We start from the raw sequence: 15,780 nt of genomic DNA, 5'->3' as shown, positions 1-15,780 counted from the left end.
ACTGCTTGTTAATTCATGAAACTTGACACAAAGCAAATTAGATTAGATTGCACTCACTTCAGTTGAGAAGTACAACTTCAAGTTTTCGTTTTCAGACTATTATCATTTGGATTCCCTTTTAAAATCTAAGAGATAAAACTAAGCAGCAAGAAAAGTGAAGTTGGGAAAAGAAAATTTCTTTCTACGATCTTCTTGCAACATTCCAATTAACATCCGGATCTTCACGCTAGGAACGACTGATGTCTAGCCACTGTTATTCAACAATTTGCACACTTTGCAAATGATATTTTCTCATGCTCTTATCCGAGGTTGACAAGTAAAAATATATCCTTTCCTCACATGCAAATAATGTGTCTTTGGACTAGGCCATTCCCAACATTTATCAGTCCTTCCAGCAGAGACTGACAGTTTCCTGGCTGAGAGTTACAGCTGGCCTTTCTTTCACACTCAAACACACACTCTTTCTTTTTTGTTTTTTTCATTTGTAGTGTATAAGCCTTTCCATGTATTGGAACTGCTGGCTTCCTACTATTCAGCCTGAAAATAGCCCTTGTTTTCAGGCAGAGAGCCAGGGCTAGTTGGCTGAGCTATGTCAGGAGGGAACTATCAGAAGAGAACACTGGATTCGTCTGCTACAGGGATGTTCACTTTACCTTCAGCAGTACAGCATCAAAATACTGCCATCCTCACTGAGACAAAAGCAACACACATGCCATGTTTACGTAGGGTAATTTGGCATTATTATGATAACCAGTTTAAAACCTGGTGAATATCCATCATTTCTGTAAGGACTCCCGATGTTGTCAAACGACTTGTACAAAAGCTTCTAAAGCTGCTATACAAATAACAGTAGGTAGCTTGTTCATTATACAAATCTCTTCTAATGGTTTTCTGTAGTTTTTTGTTCAGTTTCTGCTGTACAGATCAACTGGAGATGGAAAGAGCATGTTGATTAAAGCCGACATCAGAAAAGTAGGAGTGGTGAGAAGCTGAAGGTCAGATGAGATCATTTGAGCATGCAGTGAATGATTAACAGTCTCCTTTCTCTCAGTAATCATTGTAAGAGTGCCCTTGATCAACCTAGTAAGCCCATGGCTACTGTCACTGCAGCAGTTTTGACTTTACATTACCGCAAGTTTGTGGACATTTTTGATCGCTATGTTGTTGTTCTGGTTTAAGTCAGTTCTTCCTGTTGCAGCAAATGTCCAGCTGATGTGACAGAATTTTCCTACAACCGTAGGCATACCCAACAATGAGTAAGAAAGTTGATAAAAAGGTTCATAATGAGTAGAACTGTTCAATGTTTGTGTCCTGCTGGAACTTATGGTCTTTTAACAACGGTAGATATCATAGCCAAAGTTGCTCTAGTCCAGGGGTAGGCACGTTTGGCTCTAGAAAGCTGCAGGCCTGCATGTACTGGATGGATCTCTGATTCAAATCAATGAGTGTATAAGCAGAACAAAAAAAAAGCTGTTGGTTCCATTTCATTTGAATCAGGTGTGTTGGAGCGGGAAACATCTAAAACCTGCAGGACTGCGGCTCTCTAGGACTGAACTTGCCTACTGTTCTAGGCCAGGGGTGGCCAACGTCGGTCCTCGAGAGCCACAATCCTGCAGGTTTTAAATGCGTCCCTGCCTCGACACACCTGACTTAAACTAATGAGTCATTGTGCAGATCCTAATAGGCTGTTGGATCCATTTAATTTGAGTCAGGCGTGTTGGTGCACGGATGCATGGAAAACCTGCAGGATTGTGGCTCTTGAGGACCGACGTTGGCCACCCCTGCTCTAGCCTATATAATGGCATCACTAGAACTGAAGAAGACTATTTGATTTTAGAAACATTCCATGTGTTAATAATCTTAAAATAACTTTTTAAATTTGCTGTCCCTCCCCAGATCCCTGAAAATTAAACTGTTCCTTTCCATCTTCTTGTTTTGAGTTTAACTAAACAATCCACAGCCTGGCTCTGGTTGACCAAAGAGCATCAGAGTCAAAAAACTAAAACAAGGCAATGATATAAATAAATACATATAAAACCTAATAAACAGAAATAAATTAACAAAAAAGTACAACAGCAAAGATTTATGTGGGATCTACTGCAGAAGCTTGCTTTAGCCTGCACCACAGCTGACTGGTTGCCTGCAGGCTTGAGACCAGGAAATGTTAACGTGTAAAACTTGGAGACGGAGTTTGGACGTTTCAGGTAGAGATTCAAAATCTTTACTGTTGACTATTTCAACATCTGTTTCAATTTGTGGAACAAGTTCAGGTTCTTACAAGCAAAATCAAGTAGGAAATCTGTTCCATGTGACAGGTACACTTGTGATACAGGATTTACTTCTAAAATCATACAGTCCCGATGATTACACAAAAGTGTTCTTGACATATTTACCCATCTGAGGTATTTTATAGATGTTGCACCCCACTGAGCAGGACACAGAAACACCAGGAGAACTTAAATGCTTGTGGTCAGTTATAGTAACGGAGTGATTCTGCAACATTTGCAGTTAATAGGAAACAGATTTGAAGGCCAGCGATGGAGTTAGACCCTTGCCAAGCAAGCCAATCCAGAAAGATCTCCATCCCAGTCATTCTGGATACTCCTGTATTTATGTGGTTTGTTCAAAGTTATTTCAATAAGTGGTCCTTCTGCTACTCTCATTGCTTTGTTTTCATTTGTAAGCTGGCAGTAAAGAGGAGACAGAAAGCGGGGGAGGAATGCCAACTAAAAGAATAAATGAAAAATTGATGATATAATCACAATGAATGGTAGGCTGTTTTGCCTGTTTTCATCTGTGTGTAAGTTTTATATTAGAAAATGAGTTTGCAAGAGATGAAAAGTTTTTTTTTTTATCATTTTTGTAACACAAGACAAACTTTAATGGTAAATTTCTTCCTTAAAAGAGAAAACTGAGGTTTAAAAACCGGGAAATTAAACTGGGCGTGTTGCCTGGAGTTTGATCCCTGCGTTACCCTATGGTTGGTTAAATGTAGGCAGCCCTGTGCCTGGCCAATGGCTCCAACAAGCATCTGGATGCTGCCCAACAGAGCGGGCTGACCAACTTGTAATGTCTTCCAGATGTTATCTGGATAAGCCAATCCTGATGTATTTAAGGTGACAGGCTGACCCCTGGTTCCTCTCGCTGCAGATCACCAGAGATTTAGTTTCTCCAGACTGAATATTGTACTTAAGGTCTTTTAAGAGAACATTGCCGGAGCACAGTGTGGGAATAAGTTGTTCACTATGTTTGCTCCTGCTAAAGATGGAAGCGTGTGTGCATAAATACTTGTATTATACACATTTTAAGATCAAAATGGTTGCTTTTCCTGTTATGTTTGCAGTTGTGTGTCATCCTGGAGCCCATGCAGGAGCTCATGTCAAGGCACAAAACCTACAACCTCAGCCCCCGGGACTGTCTCAAGACATGTCTTTTCCAAAAATGGCAGAGAATGGTAGCTCCTCCAGGTAACTATCCACTACTAACTTAAATGTATTGCAATAAAAACCAGAACTCCCACAGTTTAGGAAGACTGAAAAAGCTTTCTGAAGGAATGACAGTTAATATAATAACAGATCCAAAATACAAGCTTTTTGTTCCGTAAGGAATCAGTAATAAGATTTAAACATTTCCTCTGCTGAGCATTTAAGGTGCATTTTAAACAGCCTTCAATTCCATCCCATCAATGACGGTGCAGAAATATGAATATTTTCCACTGAGAATGTATTTCCATTGCATCATTTATGTTCCCAAATTAGCCATTATACATCTTAATCTCTCAGATATGTTTTGCCTGTCAGGTATAAGAAATAATCAGAATTCAGGGTTGCCTCTTGAATCTCAACCCCACCAGTCTTAACGGGCCTCCTTGCCGACTGTGATTGATGTTTGTTGGGTGGTTTCTGAAAAGTACCAGGCTTAAATTGGCTGTGCAGTCTTAAGTCGGAGAGAGAGTAAGCCAAGCTTTTTCTTTTTTTTTCTCTTTTTGGACACATCGGAGTGGCTGCAAATTACAGCAATGCTTAGCGAGGCGTGACGAGATGTCTTTAAAAACCAACACCAGTCAAAAAGCCTTTGACTCAGACCTGTGTAACTTTAATTAAGAGTGTGGGGTGTAATCAAACTGCTAGATCCAGCTCCCCGGCCAGCGGCTCCCCAGCGTCAGTGACGTTCTTCAAAGAAAAGAAAAAAACAGAGAAAGAAAGTACAGAATTTTCTGTGAATATAAAAAAAAAAGACTCCTGATTGTACTGATAGTTATTTGTTCTCATGGACTATAAACATGATATGGAATATCATGAATATATAGTCTTGTGTATTCTGCAGCTTGGTTGGCTTCTTGTTAAAACTTTTTAAATGTTAAATATAACAAGTCCTACTTGAAGTCTGTGTGTTTGACCCTTTTGAAAAAAGGTGATCTATCTTTATTTTGACACAATAGTTGCCTGATCGTTGCAGTTCAGCTGAAATTGAGGTTTTCCTTATTGGTGGCGTGTTATTCCCCTTTTCCTGCAATTCTTTTGCAACTTGGAAACTGGTTGGGATTTGGCCAGGAAGGAAGCCACGGGTGCATTTATGCTCTGATAAGTCCTTTCAGTGGAAATGGAAGTGATTTTAGTGCGTCACCGGCTCGACATCGGAGGAAACCAGTGGGATAACAGAAATGATTGTCTCTCACAATAGACTTGCTTTTTTTTTTCTGTACACACACATCTGTCAAAGTCAGAGAATCAAACAAGGACAGATACTGATAAAAAATTCCTTTATCGTTTTGGGTCTGATTTATAGTTTCAGTTTTGTTTGTATCATGAGTCTCTAATTGTTCTAACTGAATATGAGAGCATCTCCCTTGGTGTGATTAGAAAGAACCTCGAAAAATTTATTTCATTTTCAGACATCTGTTTGAAGATCACAGCGGTGTTTTCTGCCTCTCTTGAGATTAAAAGGAATAATGTTTTCTAACAATGTCAGCAGGATTTGCAAAATCTTGTATCCATAAATTATGCACTACATACTTTTTTTTGTAAAAACTCAAAACACTGAGGTCTCTATTTAACCTGTGTCAGTCATTTATATCTTTTTTTTATAATAATGATTTTCCTTGTGATTTAATTGCACATTTAGGATTCATATACAGCATAAGCTGCCTAGTTATGTTTAGTAATATCTGCATAGCATTGAATGTTCAGTTATTTCTTTTTTCTGTTGTCATCTCTGATCTCCTCTTGTCTTAGATTGTTAAAAAGAAAAATATTCAACCATGTGGCTAAAATTAAACTTGATTTTGGCTCCGGTTTCAGCTGGACACCCACAGAACTTCAAAACGGAAATATTTCCCACAAATCACAAAAAAGGTATCTTCTCTCTTAGACTGTCAGTTGTCCGAAGTCTAACAAGAAAGCGGCTTTCTGGTGCTCGTTGGAATGGACTGAAATACATTTTTATGTGCGTGCTTATCATGGCTGCTCAACGCATGCTCATTAGGTTACAAATTTTTAATGCATGTAAAGACCTGGCTAAATCATTGAATAAATGATTAAAGATGTAACTCACCCAATGCTCAACATTTTAAAGTAATAGAAATAAAATAAATGTTGAAGAATGGAAACCGTAAAAAAGAACAAAACAACATGACGTTTAACAACACAGATATCAGTGTTTGTTGCCTCTGCAGAGCAGCTTAAATCTGGCTTATGCTTTTGAGGAACATTAACAAATTTGCATTACGTTGAACACCAGGGTTCACTGTTGAGCATTTATGCAAATGACACAGGTTCTTTCTTACTAGTGCATGTCTTGGGAGATGTTAACGCTCTTGTGGTTTCACCTTTGTAGATGAAGCACAGATTATTGTACTATAGTGGCTCTTATCTGTATAACTTGTCTACATGTGTGTGTGTGTGTGTGTTGTTTGCATGCATGCATGTATGCACAGGCATTTTAAACAGCTGTTTCTGCATGTTTTTGAGTCTGTACATGTGATTTTTTTTCTGTGTGGATCACAACTATATGTTCTTACACGCACATACAAACACACTGCACATACACCCTACACCTTGTCTCCGTCTGTATGCATTATGTTCTTGGCATGGCCTCTGTTTCTCTTTGCTGGTCGCGCCAAAGCTGAGCCTGCCCGACAGACAACCACGAAGAGGAGGAAACGGAAGAACTCAGCCAGCAGCGCCAACAGCAGCGTAGGCACCACCGGCGGCAAGAAGCGCAGTCCAGCCACCAACTTCAGCCTCTCCAGTCAGGTACCTGTAAGCATCAGCTCCACTCGGTTTGCCTTCTCCTTTTATTGTTTTCTTTATCTCAGATTGCATGTTCACAGGGTTACGAAACAAGCACGAGGAATTCCTAATGGTATTGCAGCTATTAGGTTTAATTTATTTGCACAAATGAAAGAAAAAGCTCCTGGAGGAGAGAGTAGAAAAGCAACTCAAGCCCATGTGGTGAGACAAAGAAGGCTCGAGGGACTTGTATGAAAGCAAAAGAAAATTATGTCAAATATCACAGAGTGACACAAACGACATTAGAAATTATCAAAGCGGGAAGTACTACAGGAACAGATATATTTAAAAGAAGTGAACAGAGCTGCTTTTTTTGCTGCTTGGTTGCAGGTTGTATTATAAATAATTACTGTAGTCTCCTTCTAAATGTTCATCCTGTGTTTTCTTTGAGAAATAATCAAGCTTCTCAGAATATCTTTAAAAAGTCCCAGTTGAACCCAATAGTCAACCAAATGGGTGAAGCTGGGAGGTTTAAGAAAAAAAGAAGGTGTAAATCTCAGGCACAAATAGGGAAACGTGTGGGTGGAGGAGCTGATGCACCTCTGTCTCACAACCACAACCCTGAATGTTTTGTGCTGGTAGAAGTCTAGTGGAAAACTACATGTAGATGTGAGGCAGGGTGGCGCAGTGAAAACAAAAGAAAACAAAGAAATCAAGAAAAAAGTTTAAGCACCCTAGACATGTTTATCGCTAATCAATATCTCTTAAAAACATTTATTTTATTATTTATTTTATGATGTACTGCTAATAGTGAACAACAATATAAATTTATAATCCTGTAGAGCTCAATATTCAGCAAGTAACACAGGTTTCTTAAGGCGATTGGAGGGTTGGAATAAGATAACATTTGACTCTCGAGCATGAGTCATTTTTTGGACTTCTTTCTCTATTACTGTAGTACTGTGTTGCACATTAAACTATACTGTAAAGTTATGAAGGTTAGGCATCACAAATATGCATTAAAATGTAAGTTGCTACAGCAAGCTTTGCCAGCACTTTCTATGTTAACATGTTGTTACCAGGTAAGCAAACACTGTGGGATGTTTTGCAGGTGTGTTCAAAACAGACACAAATTGTAAATATAAACTTTCTATGTATTATCAAAAGTAATGACAACTTAATAGATTGCCACACAGTAAATTCCCACTCAAACTTTAATAATAACTTTCCAAATATGTATTTAAAGATGAAAATTCTGCCCCTGTTACCTGTTTGTATGCTTTCTTTTTTTCTCATGTACAGCTGCTTTAGACTAATTGTCATTATTTAAAAAAAATAAAAACAAAAACAACAAACCAAAACTGAGAGGTTGCTCCTGACCAAACATCAGTACCATCAGTCCTTATTTTGTGCAAACAACTGAGAAAATGGGCTATAAACTTAAAAATCAAAAGAAGTGTAATAAAATTAAAGTAACTGTGTAAGCACAGATCATTTACAGCAAATTTGATGTGTTTTAGTAACACAATAAACACCCCAAGATTATTTTCCTTTTTATTTTTACTACTTTAGCAAAACATAAAAAATGGTAACTGCATGTGTGAAAATGTAAAGAGGATAATAATCAGAACAGCAGTTTGAATGTGGTCGCTACGCTTTGGCTGTTTTTAATAGAGGCTGAAATATCTAAGAGCCAATTCTTACATTTTTAAGACATCATTGCCAGAAGTTACTCCTAAATGTACCATGGAAATTTAGTACTTTTTTGTGCATATGTTTATTATTTTTTATGCTTTTAGAATAACTATTTTTTTCATTAACTAACAACTCTAACGAGGTTTAAAACAAGTTTTACAAACATCTTATCTCATGACTCTACATGCACTGTTTACATTTTATGCATGATTTGGTGACATCTCTATAAAAGGCCACTTGACATACTTAAAGGTTAAACAACCTCTTAAACAGCTGAGTATAACGCCACATGGCTGACACTCCCCTCGAGGATTCAACGCCGTTGTGTGTTGTCTGCACTGGCTCTGCTTTTATTCCATAGACTGCTCATTATACACATGCTGTATTACATTTACTCCACAGCATCCAATTTACTGTTCTGTAGCCGTGCCGGTGCAGCACTCAGTCATTCTTCAGCACAGATCATTTCAGTGCAGCAAAAAAATAAAACAACTGCACTGAATCCAAAAAAAGTGTCACTGTTCGGCATTAACGTGTGTTCATCTAGTACACCGGAATAATGCAGCTTAATGGGAAACTTAAGGGTGCTATTACATTTCCATGCAGTGGGTTTAGTGGGGCTTCTCAGTTCCCCAGAAGTGATGTTCATGTGATATTAATTTGTTTTAAAAGAAGACTTAATGTCTGCTTTTATTGTTTGAGTTGAAAATGACTTTCGTAGTGTAGGAGGTGCAGCAACTAGCTCACTCAGAGGTCAATGATAATATTGATTGCTTTAATTTCTTTTTAAATATTTCATCAAGATCAGCAGCTTTCTCAGACATTAGCCAAGTGTTTTTTTAAGATGTCAAGACATTATTACAAAAGGGTTCATTAGTGTATGGTTATCAAAGGTATGTTTAGTGTTTTGGGAGAGTATATAGTCAGAAAAACAACCAAAGTTTTGTATTTTAAAGCTGATTTATTTTAGTTACATGAAAGGAACTCTACATCTGATTTTGTTAATGAATTTTAGTACTGGTTATCTTCTTTGCTCGTGTTAAACCACATGGTTGTCCATCTGCTGGTTTCCCTACGTTTTTCTAATTGTGATTTTTAATGGGGAACACACTCAAGACATCCTGGTCTGACCCTCTATATTCTGCCGGCTGGTTAGCCGTCTCGTTGTGTTTTTTTTTTCTTTTTGCCCTGGCTGTGTTCTTCTACCTCCTTCTCTCCATCTCACACATACATAACGTACGTCTCACACACATATACACAGTACGCGCAAATTGTTTTCTCTCTAGAAGGCAGCGTGGCTCTGTGCCAGCTCTCATTATCACCGATATCTGTATACACCCTCCACCCCCCCAGCTCCTTCCTCCTTCAGATGCACCCTCTCTGCTCCATCTACACCCCCCCACCACCACCTTTCTTTCCTCCAAGCCACCACCTTCCCACCCACACACACACACACACACACACACACACACACATCAGCCATACCACTCATGCCGTGCATTCGCACGTCTCTTAAAGACAGGCAGCGTGGCTGGTTACATGCTGGTTACATATGTTGCACGCCTGCTGTCTTTGTCTGAGAAGTTGTTCGTTTGTGGCTGAACACAAGCCTACGTGAGCCCAATAACAATAAGGAGTGGACCCTCACAACGGGAAGGTGGGGTTACCAGCGGCTGGAAAAGAGGAGGCATGGGGGAAGGAAGGTGGTGGTGGGGAGTTTATAGAATGAGCAACAGTGACCTCTAGTGGTCAACATGTGGAACATGTGTTGCCTCTTCCAGCAGGTCAGAAATGTTATGTTTCATCCCCAGAGTGTAAGAATGGAATGGAAGCTATCACGTATTGTAGAATAAAACCTTTACTGCATAGAAACAGGTTGACACTGAAATTTATGAAGTTATACACTGAAGCACAATTTTGAAGATAAACATTGCTCAGACTTGTACTGATGTGACTGTGCCAAATACGACTCGTGGCAGAAATTATCTTGTTTAGTTGATGATAATCACAGCTCTACATCTTGTTTCATACTCAGAACGAATGACAAGTATTGGCCCAGAATCCACAACCTGTTAAATAATTTCTTCAGTTCAGTTAACTCGCATATGTAAATATTTACTCACAAGAAAACCAAATGTGCATCAATCTGCTACAGAAAATAATTCCCAACAAATGCTCTGTTTACTCTGAGAATTACTGAGAAATGGAACAACACATTGTTGGTTTTGGTCTTCCATTGAAAAGTGTTGTGAAATTCAGTCAGCAAACTTTCAGGTCAAACTGAACCATGCTCACATCTGAAGAATTTTTAAATACATAAAGGCCCTGTCTCAGAAAACAAATGTTTTTCTAAACAAACTTTTTAAAATGTCTTTGGTCTCTCATCAACTTGCAAACAATATCTAGTCAAATCATCTAATCAGAGGACATGACTGAAATAGTTTCCTCTTGTATTTTGATATGTTGTGAATATAGATATGGCTTTCTGCCCTGCTGTTGACCCAACATAAATATTATAGCTATTTTAGGGATTTCAGCACGATTTCTTAATTTAAATGGACTTTGATGGATGACTTAATCAAATAATAGGCACAGACATTAACCTCGAGTTGTAATAATGTCTGGAAAAATGCATTTAATTGCATTTCAATTTAGAAGAAATAGAACATATCCCTGGCCAAAACTGAGCAGACCTAAAGTTCAGCAGCACTTCCTGTAGCTGCCACAAGCTGCCATGAGCCTCCACAGCTCTGAGGTGTGCACCAGTCTAATAGGCTTACCAGGAACTTGTGTACTGACAAATATTCTTGGTAACTGATTAATCGTAGTTAACACGTTAATGTTTCACCCCTATAAAACTTAGTGCTTTCTTATTGCTTTTATTACCTATTTCAGTCCTGAAGAAAATTTTACTGATCTTGTGAGTTTAGTTTCTACACAATCTGGACATGATAAATATTGCCCTCCATTTTTGGTTGATGTTTGCTGACAGGTTGGTTGCAGTCAACAAGCTGAATATTGGACTGTACCGATTGTGGGTCTATAAATCTCTGCATCCCTTGTCTTTCTTGTCCTCATTACCAGGCCAGAGTAAGCTCTGAAGCTATTCCTCAGCAGCAAAATGTTCAGTAGAAGACAAATAACAGTTTTATAACAACATTGCAATGATAGAGATGTTTTTAAATCTGTTTTAAAAATTAGCGAGTCTTTAAAGGTCTACCAAATTTTGTTTCAAAAGAAATGAAGAACAATAAATGCTATATCCATGTAAGTCATGGTAATACTAGACAAACTTCTGTGGTAAATGTGTCATGATTTGAAAGTGGACAGCCACTTACTGTAAACTGAACACAACAATGAACAAAAATTTCATATAGAAAATACTAAAACTGTTGCACTTGTCTGTTTTCACCTGCTTTTAAGGACAACTGTGTCATCCCTATCCCACTAAATTCCCACTTGTTGTTTTGGAGCCCTGCGGAGCAAATACCTACGATCCTCTCTCCTAATCTCTGTGAAAATATGCTAATGACCCCACTCAGTGAATCAAGGGAGCAGGGAGGCATTCAGCGTTGCGTTAGTCCATTCGACTCCTCTGCTCAGCTAGTGCAGAAGCTAACTCTCAATGACATGAGTAGACGGATAGACAGTAATAATTAGCCAACAATTAGCACTCCCCCAGTCTCAGACTAGCCAGCAGCTGTTATCGTTGAAGGGGTTTTCTTCAGGAGGGAAGGGGGGGGGGTGCCAAAAATTGGCCAGAGGTAGGTTGACAGGCCTCCTCTGAGGAACAGATGGTGAATGCAAGCCTTGTTGGCAATCACTACATTTTTAGCTAATGACTTAATTAGCTATGCAAATTGACAAATCAGTGCGGATATTGTCATTTAGTAGAAAAGCTCACCTAAATTAATTAGCCTGATTAAGGTGTAGTGGGGTGTAGAAGTGGTCGCTAGGGGGGGTTGAAAGATGGTTTGAACTACTTCTTATTGGTGATTCCCATCAAAGTGTGTGTGTTTGTGCTCTGAGTTTTGGGTGGAGAGTTTGGATTGTGTCCAGTTGTGTAGTTTTATTTGTGTGTTGTGTGATTTTTGTTACAACTACACTACTTGCTGTGTGAGTGTTAAAGTTTGAGTTTCTCGTATGTGGCCCAGGCAGGGTTTATCTGCATTCAAGTGCTTGTCTGTGTTTGTTTTCAGGTTTGTGCGATTGTGTGTGAGGATGTGATTGTACAGTAGGCTTATCTAGGCTCGTGTGCCAGTGCATGTGCCTGTTTTTGTGTGTTCGTTTAAGAGGAGATGGCTGAGGAGGGTGAGATCTCCCGAGCCAGACAGCGTTGACACACATGACCAGTGAAGCGTGCACTCCATTTAACTGAACAGCTTCTTCCCAGGTTACGATGGGTGGCGCTGACGCTCGCCAGGAAAGAAGGATGAGCTACAAAGACTCACAAAGAAATATAGCCATGATTCAGAGCTTATTGATTGGAGTTTGAATCTACAAATAACCCTCCAATGATAATTTCTGTAGAAGAATATAAAAACATGACTAAACGCCAGGCACTTTAAAGGGGTATCCCTCTCTATCAGGATTTCTTCACATCACACAAGTCACAGATATCAGTAGATAAAGGATAAATCTTTCTCCTTCCCTTTCATGACCCGCTGTGAGAGGGCCATCTCTGTGAAATATGTCTTACATGATGAGTATTGATTGGGGTGAGTACAGAGCACTGGGGGAATCCACTCGGTACAGGAAGGTTTCATTTGCACAGAGAGCTTTGAGGAGGGGTTGACCATGCTTATAGGTTCACTGGAAAGCACCACATTTGTGCTATGCACACTGAAACACATACACATGCTTTTATTCCATTGTGAGCTGGGGGTCTGCATAGAAGCAGGAAAATACAAACCTCTCATTATAGAGTCAAATGGTTGCTCCTCCTCCAGATGGAAAACATGATATGACTCTAAAGGTCCTATGAAGAGTCTCTGTAAATGTTTGTCTTTATGACCTCAGTTTAAAAAGTGTCTGATGAAATTCTTATCAAGAGAAACAGACAACATGCATAATCATTTTTTTAAGTAATGCAAACGTTATTATGAGGTTATGTTGGGTGCATTACTATTCATTTGATATTCAGATGGTGCTTTGGTCGGAGAATTAGATGAAACAGGTATGCATTAATTTCTTCTGAGGTGATTTTGCCTTTATATTGGCATGTATGCCGATGCTGAATCAACCCGAGGCTGCATACGGCCTGCAGAAAATCAAACACGTCACAGTTGCTTGTGTAAAAATTAATAATATTTGTGGATGAGATTTTAGAACAAGGTAAACACACACATTAAAAGGGGAAAATATGGAACTAAGAGACAGTCAAGATTCAGATGCGTGAGGTGTATGTGAAGGAAAAAGAGTACAACAAAGTAACACAGTAGTGAGGACAGTTTGAATATTTGTTTTTTCTGTTTTCAGTGCTTTACTCTCTCTCTCTCTCTCTCTCTCTCTCCTTCTACAGGACGTGATGGTTGTGGGTGAGCCGACCCTAATGGGCGGTGAGTTTGGGGACGAGGATGAGCGTCTTATCACCCGTCTGGAGAACACGCAGTACGACGCAACTAACGGTCTGGATGACGAGGATGACTTCAACAGCTCCCCGGCTCTGGGAAACAATGCACCCTGGAGCAGCAAACCCCCCGCTGCCCAGGATAGCAAGCCCGAGAGCACGGCGCCCCAACCCTCTCAGTAGAACAAAAAATAAATAAATAAAAAGAAGAAGAAAACAACAGATCCTTGGCTCCATGTGGACTGGACTTTTAAACATCCCCCCTTCTCCTGAGGGCAGTGCTTCTACGCCTCATAATGTTGTACTAAATCAGAATCCTCGTCTGCAAACTTAACGTCGGCATGTCCAGCCAATCTGCGTCTGTCTGGGATATTTTCTTCTTCTCTGAATCATTGTAACACCTAAGAGAACACTGAGAACAGGCTGCACTGCTCAGCAATATCCACAGACAAGAAATGCATACAATGCATATGCAGCTGTAATGTAAAAATAACACAAGCGGGGGCTTTTTCGGTTTGTTTTTTTTGGTGTCTTTTTTTTCTCTCTCTCTCTCTCCTTCCTTTCCGAGAATGCAGTGGGAAATTTTCTGATCAAATTTCTCCCTTTGGACCTTCAGATACAAACAGCTCTTCTGGTGGGAAACCACAGCTGTGATTGGTTGACCTGCAGGTCACAAGTCATCTTGCTGACTGTAGACAGTGGGAAGGAAAGAAGAAGAGTAAAAACAACAAACAAATGTCTCAGAAATAGAAAGCTCATGAAGGGAAGGTGTTTTTTTAACAGCCAGCAGAGCCCATGGAAGCATCTCACCATATTGGAGACAAATGAAACATTGTTTGAGGCAATTGCATTTTTATTGGAAATTCAGTCGGCTGTTGGTTTTTGTTTTTTTTTGTTTTTTTTGTTGTTTTTTTTTTTTCTCTCTCGCTGTTTATAATCAATTTCCAATTAAGTGGAAATAAAATTTCTCTACCGATATGGATGCTTTTCAAACGAGGACAAATCGTGTCTTAGGATTGTTTTTTCCACATTGCTGTGGTCGTCACAGATTGTGATTTCATGCAAACAAGTTTGATTGTGTTCGTCCTTTGCAGTCACATTGTAATTTTGCCGATCAGTATGTGAACTTTGCCGACATGCGTTGATGCTTTTTTTTTTTCTTCTTCTTCTTTCTTTACTCCTCCTGGACTTCTTTCCCTTTAACGACCTACTCCCAAACTGATACTAAAGCTGTTTCCTGCATGATTTTATAGGAATTTAATTTTGTTTGATATATGTGCTTTTTAAAACACATCAATCGGATTCTCTTTTTTGTGTTCATCAGTTTGGGAACACTGTAACAAGGTTTGTAGCTCTGTAAATAGAAGTGGAATCTATTTTGTCCACTGTAAATCAGCCACTGAAAGCAGTTTGGATATGGCAGCTGTTTTGTTTTGTACCAGAGGTTCAGATTTCTGTTGGGTGGTTTGGATAGATACTGGTTTGCCTCTATTAGAACCAAACTTTTAATGGTCCCTGTCCTCTCTAGCTCATGCAGAACCAAAGCCACAAACATAATAAACAGCCACATGGTCACATGATCATTATTATTGAGTATTCTGTAATAAATTGTGGTAATAAACAGAATTTACATTTTAAAAATTAAGCTAAAAAAATTCCATCCACCCCACAGAAATGTTTTAAGTTCCCAGTGTTTGTGTTCACAAATGTTCTTTAACCTTTAATTGACCTGATACTCCAGTATATCCCTGATCTCTTTTGTTGAACTTTTGTTTAAAAATGGGCAAGAAGACAATGACAGATATCTTTATACACTTGGAACTAATGGTTATTTATTTGTGCATTTGTAAGGAAGCTAACACATTTTTAAATATGTTTGAGCCTAGTATTATTAGACACCATTTGTACATTATATAGCAGAGGTGTTCAGTGTCATATCTGATGTCTGGTATGTATGCTTTACCATTATGTGTGCCAATAAATCGTGCTTACAAATAAGCTGAATTTGATTTGGTTACACACATGATGTGTGTGTGTAGTCAGCTGTTTTTTGTCTGTTGCGACATATTTACTTTTATTGACCTATTAACTCTAAGTATTAAAAAGAAAACAACGTGTCTGTCTTATATATATATATCTGTCAAGAAGCTTAACTTTCTTCAGTTTTACAGTTTATCATTTGGCACAGTTGATGGAGTTGTCCAGGTAATATAGTGGAATATCAATCTTTTTCATCTATTAGGTGAAATAAAACTGAGTATTTCTGAGCAAATTTCAGGAAGATCA

General features: G+C 38.9%; 1 protein-coding gene across 5 annotated transcripts in view; it reads left to right on the top strand.

Annotated features, from left to right (window-relative positions):
* ldb2a (LIM domain binding 2a) overlaps window positions 1-15,492 on the top strand; it is an 87,881-nt gene extending 72,389 nt beyond the window's left edge. The window contains exons 6-9 of one of the 5 annotated variants that reach the window (XM_041990474.1): window positions 3,344-3,467; window positions 5,301-5,354; window positions 6,124-6,260; window positions 13,447-15,492. In XM_041990474.1, coding sequence (XP_041846408.1) covers window positions 3,344-3,467; window positions 5,301-5,354; window positions 6,124-6,260; window positions 13,447-13,677 — 546 coding nt within the window. In that variant the 3' untranslated portion in view covers window positions 13,678-15,492. Of the gene's footprint in view, window positions 1-3,343; window positions 3,468-5,300; window positions 5,355-6,111; window positions 6,261-13,446 lie in introns of all 5 variants that reach the window. The other 4 variants (XM_041990475.1, XM_041990473.1, XM_041990472.1 and 1 more) reach the window with 4 other exon arrangements.
* The last annotated feature ends 288 nt before the right edge of the window (window positions 15,493-15,780 follow it).

The sequence above is a fragment of the Melanotaenia boesemani genome, chromosome 7 (genome assembly GCF_017639745.1).
Source record: "Melanotaenia boesemani isolate fMelBoe1 chromosome 7, fMelBoe1.pri, whole genome shotgun sequence".
Lineage (NCBI taxonomy): Eukaryota > Metazoa > Chordata > Actinopteri > Atheriniformes > Melanotaeniidae > Melanotaenia > Melanotaenia boesemani.
This window is presented reverse-complemented; position numbering and strand designations above follow the sequence as displayed.